This window comes from Salmo trutta, chromosome 38 (assembly GCF_901001165.1).
Source record: "Salmo trutta chromosome 38, fSalTru1.1, whole genome shotgun sequence".
NCBI classification, from domain to species: domain Eukaryota; kingdom Metazoa; phylum Chordata; class Actinopteri; order Salmoniformes; family Salmonidae; genus Salmo; species Salmo trutta.
This window is the reverse complement of record NC_042994.1, coordinates 14,322,012-14,335,247: the sequence shown is the minus strand read 5'-3', so window position 1 is coordinate 14,335,247 and position 13,236 is coordinate 14,322,012. Positions and strand designations below refer to the sequence as shown.

General features: G+C 44.2%; 1 protein-coding gene across 1 annotated transcript in view; it reads left to right on the top strand.

The window, feature by feature from the left end:
* Positions 1-13,236, top strand: part of LOC115178766 (regulatory-associated protein of mTOR-like) — an 84,961-nt gene that overhangs the window by 20,515 nt on the left and 51,210 nt on the right. Inside the window, exon 3 of the mRNA XM_029740056.1 lies at positions 4,740-4,842. Within this exon, the coding sequence (XP_029595916.1) occupies positions 4,740-4,842 (103 nt within the window). The remainder of the gene's footprint in view (positions 1-4,739; positions 4,843-13,236) is intronic.

Sequence of the window (13,236 nt, the reverse complement as noted above, 5' to 3'; positions counted from 1 at the left end):
TCACCATAGCAGTACCCACCCGTGGCATGCGCTCCAGCAGGTATATTTCACTGGTCACCCCCCCAAAGCCAATTACTCCTTTGGCCGCCTTTCCTTCCAGTTCTCTGCTGCCAATGACTGGAACGAACTACAAAAATCACTGAAGCTGTAGACTCATTTCTCCCTCACTAACTTTAAGCACCAGCTGTCAGAGCAGCTCACAGATCACTGCACCTGTACATAGCCCATCTGTAAATCGCTCATCCAACTACCTCATCCCCGTTCTGTTATTTTATTTATTTTGCTCCTTTGCACCCCAGTATCTCTACTTGCATGCTCATCTTCTGCACATCTATCACTCCAGTGTTTAATTGCTATATTGTAATTATTTTGCCACTATGGCCTATTTATTGCCTTACCTCCCTTATCCTACCTCATTTGCACACACTGTATTTAGACTTTTTCTATTGTATGTTTCTTTATTCCATGTGTAACTCTGTGTCGCAATGCTTTGCTTTATCTTGGCCAGGTCACAGTTGTAAATGAGAACTTGTTCTCAACTAGCCTACCCGGTTAAATAAAGGTGAAATAAAAAAATTCAAAAATGTCATGTATGGTGCACTACTTTTGACAAGGGCCCATAGGGTTGCTGCCCTTATGTCTCCTCCAGTTGGAATGTGTGCTATAAGTAGGGAGACAATAGACTTCTCCACTGAAGTGAGAAATGAATGGGATTCAATCAATGGGAGACATCTGGCTGCTGTCAAACCTAAATGCCATATTAGCCTATTATGAATCCCACAGATTCTACCTCCCCATTTGTCTCAATTATCTTTTTTTTTCATGCTAATTTCTCTGTTTTATTAGTCGCTCACATATGATGTCGTTGGGAAACAAATCATTTCATTAGGGTTGTTTTGTTGTGATGGTAATCACCTTAGTTTCCTGTGCCAGGCTGCAGTAATGTTGCTGGTGAATTAGTATGGTGGTGAACAACACCAAGTCAGGACAGAACGTCTGGCATGAATGTACCTCACCTATAAAACTGATATACAGGTGATTTGTGTGTGGGTTGGTGGGTGTGTGTGACTGGGTATGGGTAGACAGTTTGAAAGCCAGGACCCGCTTTTGGTGCTTGACTGTAAACAGTGTTGGTGCTTTTGTGGGTAGCTATGCCATCTTCAGTTTGACCAAACAACGCAAAGACACTGGAAGAATAATTGCAGTCACAAATGCTGACTGTTGTTTTCAAGTTTATTTCAGTCAGTGCACTCCTTCCCAATTGTGGCCATAACTATTGTGTGTAAAAATAGGAAAGAAGATTTTTGCCATCTCCCCCAGAAATTCAACACATTTACTGTTTTCCAGGGATGGCTGTAAAACCTGCACTCTGTAGACTGGTTGCGTCCGAAATGGCACCCTATTCCCTAAAAGTACACTAGTTTTGATCAGAGCTCAATGGGATGCAGCTTTTGTAGATTCTTTGACGCAGGGCTGAAAACTCCCCCAGGCGTGTTCTCATTTTAACTATAGTATCTTTAATGGGCACGTCCCAACTGACTTATCCCTCACTGGGGTCAATGTATAAGAAAGCAGTCATGCCTACCTGAGGTTAGTGTAGTGAAAGTAAAGCCTCTTAGTGAGGGATCCTATGGGACAGAGACGTGGATTCACATCCACACTCCTACGGGTTTGATTAGAGTTGGAACCACAACGTTTTGGGAAATGTAATGCCATGAGGTTCTTTCCCCCTCTCAGCTTTGCACACTCCGCAAGCTCCTCCTGCCCTTTGAGTTTCATCTGAGACCTACCTGCGTCTTTTATTGTCTCCTGTATCTTGACCTCTACTCCCGTCTCTGCTTTGTGTGTGTGTTAGGGATGTCCCCGACCGAGAGAGAAAATATTGGTCGATTCTGTTGCAAAATTCAGTGAAAAATGACTAGTTTGATCTAATGCTTGCTTCATTGAGAAATTTGGTCATAGAACTTTCCGGAGGATGAAATTACGTATTTTCCTGATGTTGAAATCAGGTACATTTTTGGTTCTGAATGAAAGTTGAAAATTTGCATTTACATTTGTTGAAAATATGTAATTTTTTTTGTAATTCATTCTATACCCAACTTTCAACTGCACTTACATTCTCAATCTATTAAGCATTCTGTCACACTAATACATTTTAAATGTATTTAATATAGGAAAGAAAAGACGCACCAACTGATTGCAATATAATATGTATTATTGCTCTCATCTGTCCCATGCACTTATGTTCATTTTTCAAAGCTTTTAAATTGGCAGCGACGTTCAAAGGAATCCAAACAACAGACCATTTCAACCACATTCTCAGTAACTGTTACAGAATTATTTTATTTTCTTACTATGACTGACACATTGTTTATCTACCTTAGTTGAATGCACTGACTGTCAGTGGATCTGGATAAGAGTGTCTGCTGAATGACCAAAATGTCCCGAAAATACGTCTTTTCACCTTTCATTCAGAACCTTAAACTTGCCTTTTTTTTTTTTTTTTACATATTTAAAAAATAAATCTTACTGGCTGTTGTCATTGGGAAATTTTGCATGGAAAGTCTCCCTGGTCGCTAAACGTCTTCGCTCCGTGAGAGAAGCAGAAATGAAAGAACTTTACATATGTCAACTAGATTTATGCATTCATTCTATAATTTTCTGACATTCTGGTGAGCAAGGCTTTATTTAGTATTCTAGAGCATCAAGTAATGACAGAGAAGCTGCATATATGTAATTATAGACAAGTTGACTAACAAATAACCTACCTAATGTCAGAAATTATAAGCAGAAAAAATATCTAAATGAGGCTTAACTTAAAAAAAATATATAATAATAATTATCCTGTATCCCCTGTCAAAAAAAAAAAACAGAATCGGAATATTATTTTTATTCATGGGTACAGGGATACTCGTGAGTGGAATGTCAAACAGCTTATCCTGAAATAATACCTTGGGATTGGGCTATTATTCAGAATACTATGCACATGTAAACGTGGTCACTGACGTGAGCTTGCTGACTATTGCTCAGGTGTTGAGAAAAGATGCACAAAGCTAGTAACACAGGGGTAGTAGCTCCTCAAGTAAAAATCAGTGCAGGGTTTCAGACTGCCATCTCTGTTCTAGCCTCTCTCGTTCTGTCTGTGTATGTACATGTGTGCCCCAATGGCTCAATCTGTGTTCAGGTGCACATGTTTACCTGACCCTGTTTCCTGTCCCCCTGGGCTGCTTCTCTATCAGACCAGTCTAAACTACAGTAAACTGCCTGGTAGGAGCAATAGCTACAGAACTCTGCTAACCACCATAGATCAGGCACATATTTCATTCAATACCCTTCTGTCTGCAATCAGCTTCGGCCTTTCTGTTCGTCAGCTACAGAGTTCCATTAACTTCAGTTATCCAGGCACACATTCAATTAAATACACTTCAATAGACCTTTCTTGAAAAGTCCTTGGGAGACAAATCAATCACCAGTAAATGTGATCTTTCTTTCTGCTGGATCTTTTAGCGATATCCGGGCAAGGTTTATATACGGATTCGTGACTGTTTTAAAAAAAATAACAGTTTTATAAGTTTTAAAATATCTATTTTTATTACAGAAAGCACTGAATCGTGACTTGTATCGGAGTTGTGACAGACTTCAAAGAGAAGTTTTAAGTTCTCCCCCCCCCCTCCAAGCAGAACCCTTTTGGTGTGTTCTCTATAGTCTAGTGCTTGGCATAGTGTTGGATCCAGCCTCAGTCCTGTTGATGGACAACATGGCGCTTCACTCTCCAGATCAGGTCAGCAGCACTGTGGTTCAGAATTGCAAAGTCACGTCAGGCTATGCCAACTAGACAGACCTGCCAATGGATCCATCCATGCCAGAGGGCAAGGTCAAAATAGTGTGCATGGCTGTCCAAGAAAACGATCTCACCCCAGGACACCTCAAGTAATGAAAAATACAAATAAACGCAGGAGCACTATTTCTTGATATTTGAAGGACAAACAGGGGGCTGACGTTTTGGCGTGTCAGACGCCTGCGGGAGCTTGTGTGTGTACAAATGGAAGGCCAAACCCACCACTGATGCGTCCTTTCCTTCAGTGTGGAACTCAGCTTGTAACTGTGAGTCATTTTGCATGCCCAACAACCCCAGGAAAAATATCAGTAGCCTAGTCAAACTGAGCACCGTGCCCAGCTTCGCCAGGTAGGCGGCCTGTTCCTGATCTTGCACATCTGCACGGCGCCTTCGGCATTCAAATGCTAAAATGGCTTGTGTGATATTACGCTATTAGTTGAGTGACAACCTACGTCATTTGCTAGGTTATTGTTATCTATGCGTTGTTGAAAATGATGTTTTACCGGAATAAAAGTCAACTACCAGAAGAAAGTTAATTAGCGGGTGATGCTGATATCAGTACCAAAGTGGGAGAACAAAAAACGTAGGCTACATTGCCTCCCCCTCCCCACACAGATGCGTATCGAATTGTCTTGAAAGTAAAATATGCACATCTGATAATAATTTGAAGGAAAATCTAGAGGCTGACGTTGTCAGATGCCTTTCTCAGAGCCGTATAGTGTGTGTGTGAGGACTCTAGTCCGAGCCGCTCTATGAACTGTGAAATATTAACGTCCTTCACCCAAATAATGTAAATAAACAGGGTCTCTTCACGCTGTATATGAGAGCAGGTATTGGGATTATATCTCATATAAACAAAGTGTGTATTGAGAAGCATGTGTATCGACTTCTGTCTCTCCAGATGAAGACTGTGAGTGTGGCCCTGGTGTTGTGTCTCAACGTGGGAGTGGACCCTCCTGACGTGGTCAAGACGTCACCCTGCGCCAGACTGGAGTGCTGGATCGGTAAGAACACACAAACACACACGCTTGCATAACCTGTTCCATACTCAACTCGCACACAAATAATTCATAATAATAAAGCCGTTATTAAGACATATCTGTGGGAAACATTGGCTTTCTTCTAATGTCTCCAACCTTCTCCCCAACCCATGTTGCCTTGATAGTATGTCCTGAGCTCCTCTAGTTGATGTTCCAGGCGCTGAAAGAACCGCGTATCCAGTATAACTTGGAGATGACCCCTTCAGTGAGCATTATGCGACCTCAGTATTCGAAAACATTCTATTCGATGCACTTCCAGAAGGACTTATTTGCGGTGTGTCATTTCCATCTGTAGATGTAGCCTTCATGCGCCAGGATATTTTTGGGAAGCACGAAGAGGATAAATTCAGTTTCCATTGCTTGTCAGGGGCATCACCAGGACTTTGGATAAGTGAGTGCCCCTGGAAAGTTGGATTAGAATTTCCTCTTCATATTGCAGGCTTACTATCTGTGTATTCATCCACTCATTTTTCTCAGACCCACAAATACAATGATTTGCCGGTACCCTGTCAGTCCCTGGTTTTCAGGGCTGAGCCCCTGGTTATGAATCTCTGGTGACATCCCTGTTGCTTGTTCAGACCTCCTCCAAGAATAATGAATGCTGAGGGTAGCAGTGCAAGATTGCTGGACAATCAAAGCCATCCATCCAACCCATTTATTCAGATCTGGTAGTTGATAGATTGGGCCTAGTTATTGTTCATTAACAGCATACATTTGCATTCATTCTCTTAAATCTCTTAAAATAGCCTATTCTTCTTGTGCAATGTATAGCCTACTGTACTGTTTGTACTGTCTGCCTGTCTTGGTGAGAATCTTAAGTTTAATAAAATACTAAAATAGCATTCTTTAGTTTGTGTGCATATTATCAAGATATGAGGTGAGTACATTTACATTTAAGTCATTTAGCAGACGCTCTTATCCAGAGCGACTTACAAATTGGTGCATTCACCTTATGATATCCAGTGGAACAACCACTATACAATAGTGCATCTAAATCTTTTGGGGGGGGGGGGGTTAGAAGGATTACTTTATCCTATCCCAGGTTAGAAGGATTACTTTATCCTATCCCAGGTATTCCTTAAAGAGGTGGGGTTTCAGGTGTCTCCGGAAGGTGGTGATTGACTCCGCTGTCCTGGCGTCGTGAGGGAGCTTGTTCCACCATTGGGGTGCCAGAGCAGCGAACAGTTTTGACTGGGCTGAGCGGGAACTGTGCTTCCTCAGAGGTAGGGAGGCGAGCAGGCCAGAGGTGGATGAACACAGTGCCCTTGTTTGGGTGTAGGGCCTGATCAGAGCCTGAAGGTACGGAGGTGCCGTTCCCCTCACAGCTCCGTAGGCAAGCACCATGGACTTGTAGCGGATGCGAGCTTCAACTGGAAGCCAGTGGAGAGAGCGGAGGAGCGGGGTGACGTGAGAGAACTTGGGAAGGTTGAACACCAGACGGGCTGCGGCGTTCTGGATGAGTTGTAGGGGTTTAATGGCACAGGCAGGGAGCCCAGCCAACAGCGAGTTGCAGTAATCCAGACGGGAGATGACAAGTGCCTGGATTAGGACCTGCGCTGCTTCCTGTGTGAGGCAGGGTCGTACTCTGCGAATGTTGTAGAGCATGAACCTACAGGATCGGGTCACCGCCTTGATGTTAGTGGAGAACGACAGGGTGTTGTCCAGGGTCACGCCAAGGTTCTTAGCACTCTGGGAGGAGGACACAAGGGAGTTGTCAACCGTGATGGTGAGATCATGGAACGGGCAGTCCTTCCCCGGGAGGAAGAGCAGCACCGTCTTGCCGAGGTTCAGCTTGAGGTGGTGAGCCGTCATCCACACTGATATGTCTGCCAGACATGCAGAGATGCGATTCGCCACCTGGTTATCAGAAGGGGGAAAGGAGAAGATTAATTGTGTGTCGTCTGCGTAGCAATGATAGGAGAGACCATGTGAGGATATGACCGAGCCAAGTGACTTGGTGTATAGTGAGAATAGGAGAGGGCCTAGAACAGAGCCCTGGGGGACACCAGTGGTGAGAGCACGTGGTGCGGAGACAGATTCTCGCCACGCCACCTGGTAGGAGCGACCTGTCAGGTAGGACGCAATCCAAGCGTGGGCCGCGCCGGAGATGCTCGGAGAGGGTGGAGAGGAGGATCTGATGGTTCACAGTATCAAAGGCAGCAGATAGGTCTAGAAGGATGAGAGCAGAGGAGAGAGAGTTAGCTTTAGCAGTGCGGAGAGCCTCCGTGACACAGAGAAGAGCAGTCTCAGTTGAATGCCCAGTCTTGAAACCTGACTGATTAGGATCAAGAAGGTCATTCTGAGAGAGATAGCAGGAGAGCTGGCCAAGGACGGCACGTTCAAGAGTTTGAGAGAAAAGAAAGAAGGGATACTGGTCTGTAGTTGTTGATATCGGAGGGATCGAGTGTAGGTTTTTTCAGAAGGGGTGCAACTCTCGCTCTCTTGAAGACGGAAGGGACGTAGCCAGCGGTCAAGGATGAGTTGATGAGCGAGGTGAGGTAGGGGAGAAGGTCTCCGGAAATGGTCTGGAGAAGAGAGGAGGGGATAGGGTCAAGTGGGCAGGTTGTTGGGCGGCCGGCCGTCACGAGACGCGAGATTTCATCTGGAGAGAGAGGGGAGAAAGAGGTCAAAGCACAGGGTAGGGCAGTGTGAGCAGGACCAGCGGTGTCGTTTGGCTTAGCAAACGAGGATCGGATGTCATCAGCCTTCTTTTCAAAATGGTTGACGAAGTCATCCGCAGAGAGAGAGGAGGGGGAGGAGGATTCAGGAGGGAGGAGAAGGTAGCAAAGAGCTTCCTAGGGTTAGAGGCAGATGCTTGGAATTTAGAGTGGTAGAAAGTGGCTTTAGCAGCAGAGACAGAAGAGGAAAATGTAGAGAGGAGGGAGTGAAAGGATGCCAGGTCCGCAGGGAGGCGATTTTCCCTCATTTCCTCTCGGCTGCCCGGATCCCTGTTCTGTGAGCTCGCAGTGAGTCGTCGAGCCACGGCGCAGGAGGGGAAGGACCGAGCCGGCCTGGAGGATAGGGGACAGAGAAAATCAAAGGATGCAGAAAGGGAGGAGAGGGTTGAGGAGGCAGAATCAGGAGATGGGTTGGAGAAGGTTTGAGCAGAGGGAAGAGATGATAGGATGGAAGAGGAGAGCGTAGCGGGAGAGAGAGAGCGAAGGTTGGGACGGCGCAATACCATCCGAGGAGGGGCAGAGTGAGAAGTGTTGGATGAGAGCGAGAGGGAAAAGGATACAAGGTAGTGGTCGGAGACTTGGAGGGGAGTTGCAATGAGATTAGTGGAAGAACAGCATCTAGTAAAGATGAGGTCAAGCGTATTGCCTGCCTTGTGAGTAGGGGGGAAGGTGAGAGGGTGAGGTCAAAAGAGGAGAGGAGTGGAAAGGAGGCAGAGAGGAATGAGTCAAAGGTAGACGTGGGGAGGTTAAAGTCACCCAGAACTGTGAGAGGTGAGCCATCCTCAGGGAAGGAACTTATCAAGGCATCAAGCTCATTGATGAACTCTCCAAGGGAACCTGGAGGGCGATAAATGATAAGGATGTTAAGCTTGAAAGGGCTGGTAACTGTGACAGCATGGAATTCAAATGAGGAGATAGACAGATGGGTCAGGGGAGAAAGAGAGAATGTCCACTTGGGAGAGATGAGGATTCCAGTGCCACCACCCCGCTGGCTCGATGCTCTAGGGGTATGCGAGAACACGTAGGCAGACGAGGAGAGAGCAGTAGGAGTAGCAGTGTTATCTGTGGTAATCCATGTTTCCGTCAACGCCAGGAAGTCTAGGGACTGGAGGGTAGCATAGGCTGAGATGAACTCAGCCTTGTTGGCCGCAGACCGGCAGTTCCAGAGGCTGCCGGAGACCTGGAACTCCACGTGGGTTGTGCGCGCTGGGACCACCAGGTTAGAGTGGCAGCGGCCACGCGGTGTGAAGCGTTTGTATGGCCTGTGCAGAGGGGAGAGAACAGGGATAGACAGACACATAGTTGACAAGCTACAGAAGAGGCTACGCTAATGCAAAGGAGATTGGAATGACAAGTGGACTACACGTCTCGAATGTTCAGAAAGTTAAGCTTATGTTGCGAAAATCTTATTTACTAAAATGACAAATGCTAGCTAACTAACACAACACTACACTAATCAAGTCGTTCCGTTGTAATGTAATAGTTTCTACAGTGCTGCTAGTCGGTAGAGGTTGGCTATTATACAAAAGCAACTTTGTAGCTAGCTAGCATAACATAACACTAATCAAGTCGTTCCTTTGTAATGTATTTAGTTTCTACAATGCTGCTCGTCGGTAATAGTTGGCTAGGTATGGAACAATGGCGTTGCGGGGGACGGAAATAGCTGGCTAGCTAACCTAGCTAACCTCGATAATTACTAAACTACACAATTATCAAGCTATGACAAAGACAGCTATGTAGCTAGCTAGCTAACACTGCACTAGTCAAATCGTTCCGTTGTAATGTATTAGTATCTACAGCGCTGCTAGTCGGTAACGGTTGGCTAGCTAGCAGTGTTGACTAGCTAGCAGCTAGCAGTGTTGACTACGTTAGGAGGACGAAAAAATAGCTAGCCTCGATAATTACTCTAATTACTCTAAACCACACAATTATCTTTGATAGCTAAGAAAAATTGCTCAGATCAAACAAACCAAACCGTTGTAATGTAAAGAAGTGTAATATTACCTGTGGAGCGAAGCGAAGTGCGACTGCTCGCTCCGGACCGGAAGTTCACCGGAAGTTCAAAATGGTTTCAAAATATGCCCTTGCCTTAAAGTTGAACCTCGGGTAGATATCTCTCTCTCTGTGTGTGTGTGTGTGTGTTAGCAGAGAGAACAGTCTATGACTAATAATTTTTTTTACTAGGGTGGTTGGAGTCCTTGACTATTGTTTGCGCCTTCCTCTGAGCCTAATCATAGGCTGTTACTTTGCCTCTAAAATCACAATGTTTACATTAATATAGTCATGTGACAGTCATTTTTAATTGAAACGTCCAAATGTCGGTCTTTTACCAGGTTCTATTTTCATGATTGATGAACCTGCCCATTTGAACACATTGGTTTTAGGCCATATAAAGAACAGCTGTGCATGATTTAATGAAAAGCAGCAAACAGACACATTGTTTCACTTTAATAAAATACTTCAGGGGCTTTACTTTGATTTTAGAAGTGGGGGGGCAACCTGTCTGGGGGCACCTAAAGCTCATTCCCTGCATTTTTACACAATCCAATGTGCCGTCTCAATTTAGAACAAAAAGTAGGCAAAAATGCCCTCTGTCACCAAGCTAGGTAAGAGATCATTATTAAATATGTTTAAGTGATTAATAAGACTGAACTAAATCAAAGGTGATTCTGTAATAAATATTGTGTTGCACCTTTAACCAATAGCCTAACAAATGAGCAACTCGTGAATAAAATACAGACTTTTGATTGTTTTTATTAAGAAATCCGCTATATCAAATTTCAGCCAGACCAGCCTGCCTGCCTAACCAGCCAGCCAGCCTAACTCAGCTCTCTCCCAACACATTTTCCTCCCCGTTCAATCATAGCTTTTTATTTATTTTTATTCCCAAGGGAAAGGTTTTGAAACAGAAAACAAAACAAAAAACCCAACACACCCCACTCAAATGTAGGATCTTAGTGAAACATTCAGGATTGGTTTTGGGTGTGTTAGGCCAAGGACAGAGTGACAATGCACAGGACGGAAACCAGGGATTGCCTAAATGGGTATATCCCCTGACGTGGGCATGTTTTCAATACAGACTCCTTTAGTCGTACTGTATTCCGTATAAGGCATCCAGACCTTGTAAAAGTTGTTCAGTATACCCTTAATCTGGTAATAAATCAAGTCTAGTGATACATAACTTGACATTGTGGGAGGATAACCAACCTTCGAATTAATAGCAATGCATTTCTTAGCCCCTATAAATGTTTGGTTACACAGATTCTTCTGATAAGTCTCAAGTATCAACATTTCCAAGCAAACACAACGGGGAGAAGGGAGAATCTGTCGTCATGCTGAGATAAAAGAACATACTTGTTGCCAGAATTCAGCCAGCCTTCACAAGACCATACAGTGCATTCAGAAAGTATTCAGACCCCTTGACTTTTTCCACATTTTGTTACATTACAGCCTTATTCTAAAAGGGATTAAATAAGATGTTTTCCTCATCAATCTACACACAATACCCCATAATGACAATGCGAAAACAGGTTTTTAAAATGTTTACTAATTTATAAAATATAATACCTTATTTACATTCGTTTTCAGACCCTTTGCTATTAAACTTCAAATTGAGCTCAGATGCGTCCTGTTTCCATTGATCATCCTTGAGATGTTTCTACAACTTGATTGGAGTCCACCTGTGGTAAATTGATTGGACATGATTTGGAAAGGCACACACCTGTCTATATATAGTCCCACAGTTGACAGTGCATGCCAAAGCAAAAACCAGGCCATGAGGTCGAAGGAGTTGTCCGTAGAGCTCTGAGACAGGATTGTCGCGGCACAGATCTGGGGAAGGGTACCAAAACATTTCTGCAGCATTGAAGGTCCCCAAGAACATAGTGGCCTCCATCTCAAATCTTAGAAGTTTAGAATCACAAAGACTCTTCCTAGAGCTGGCCGGCCGGCCAAACTGAGCAAGTGGGGGAGAAGGGCCTTGGTCAGGGAGGTGACCAAGAACCTGATGGTCACTCTGCCAGAGTTCCTCTGTGGAGATGGGTGAATCTTCCAGAAGGACAACCATCTCTGCAGCACTTCACCAATCAGGCCTTTATGGTAGAGTGTCCAGACAGAAGCCACTTTTAAGTATAAGGCACATGACAGTCCACTTGGAGTTTGCCAAAAGCCACCTAAAGACTCTCAGACCATGAGAAACAAAATTCTCTGGCCTGAATGCCAAGCATCACGCCTGGAGGAAACCTGGCACCATCCTTACGGTGAAGCATGGTGGTGGCAGCATCATGCTGTGGGGATGTTTTTCAGGGGCAGGGACTGGGAGACTAGTTAGGATCGAGGGAAAGATGAACGGAGCGGTTCTTGACGAAAACCTCCTCCAGAACACTCAGGATCTCAGACTGGCGTGACGGTTCACCTTCCAACAGGAAAATGACCCTAAGCACACAGCCAAGACAATGCAGGAGTGGCTTTGGGACACTTTGAGTGGCCCAGCCAGAGCTCAAACATCTCTGGAGAGACCTGAAAATACCTGTGCTGCAACGCTCCCCATCCAACCTGACAGAGCTTGAGAGGATCTGCAGAGAAGAATGGGAGAAACTCTCCAAATACAGGAGTGCCAAGCTTGTAACGTCATACCCCAAAAGACTCAAGGCTGTACTCGCTGCTAAAGGTGCTTCAACAAAGGACTGAGTAAAGGGTCTGAATACCTATGTAAATGTCATTTAATTTTTTGTTGTTGTGTGTATATATACATTTACAAAAATATCTACAAACCTGTTTTTGCTTTGTCATTATGGGGTATTGTGTATAGATTGGTTAGGGGGAAAACACTATTTAATCCATTACAATAAGACTAACGTAACAATGTGGAAAAATTCAAGGGGTCTGAATACATATGAAAATATGTCCCCTTTTGTGTTTTACACCTCCAGTAGAGGAATGACATTTCTGAGTGCATGTAATTCAGTTTCACTGGCATCTAGTATGTTCTATGGATGGTCTGAAACTGCAGTCATTTATGTCTGAGATGATGATGATGATGATGAATGCCCAGTCATGTTCATATCATCAATAGCTTCTACCAGGTCGTGTGTTGTGTCATTGGAAAATGCCTCCATCAACCCTTGATACAGTTTGGAAATCAACTTTGGAGGGTTGTCAGACTGCCTTAAAATAGCATCTGGCTTGTCCAGAATCTGTAGAAATTCACCTTGCCTGCGTCAGACTGGTCTTCCCTGGCTGCCTGCTGAGATCCCTGTCACCATCTGATCCTCCTAAAAATGAGGGATGACAAAGTAATTACCTTGGTGTACATTTATACATTGATTCTATTCTTAGATAATATAATGGTTCAATAATTGAAAAGACCATTATTCCCGGACTGTATCTTTAAACTTAAAATGCTGTCTTGTAGCTACTGTAGGTCTACCCTTCAATTCAAGATGGAACTTTGTATCATTCACTAGTTTACTATTGTTTCTAAATACATATTGATAATGGAAAGAAGTGGAGGGCTCTCCACCAATGTGAGTCGAAGTGCAATCAACACATTTAATCATCGTACTACCTTTATTGTTAATATACAGCAAAATTGGCTGTCTGACCATTTTGGGACCCCTGTCACCATCTGATCCTGCTAAGACATGTCAAGCATAGTGTTGTGTACTGACTGCACTAGAGG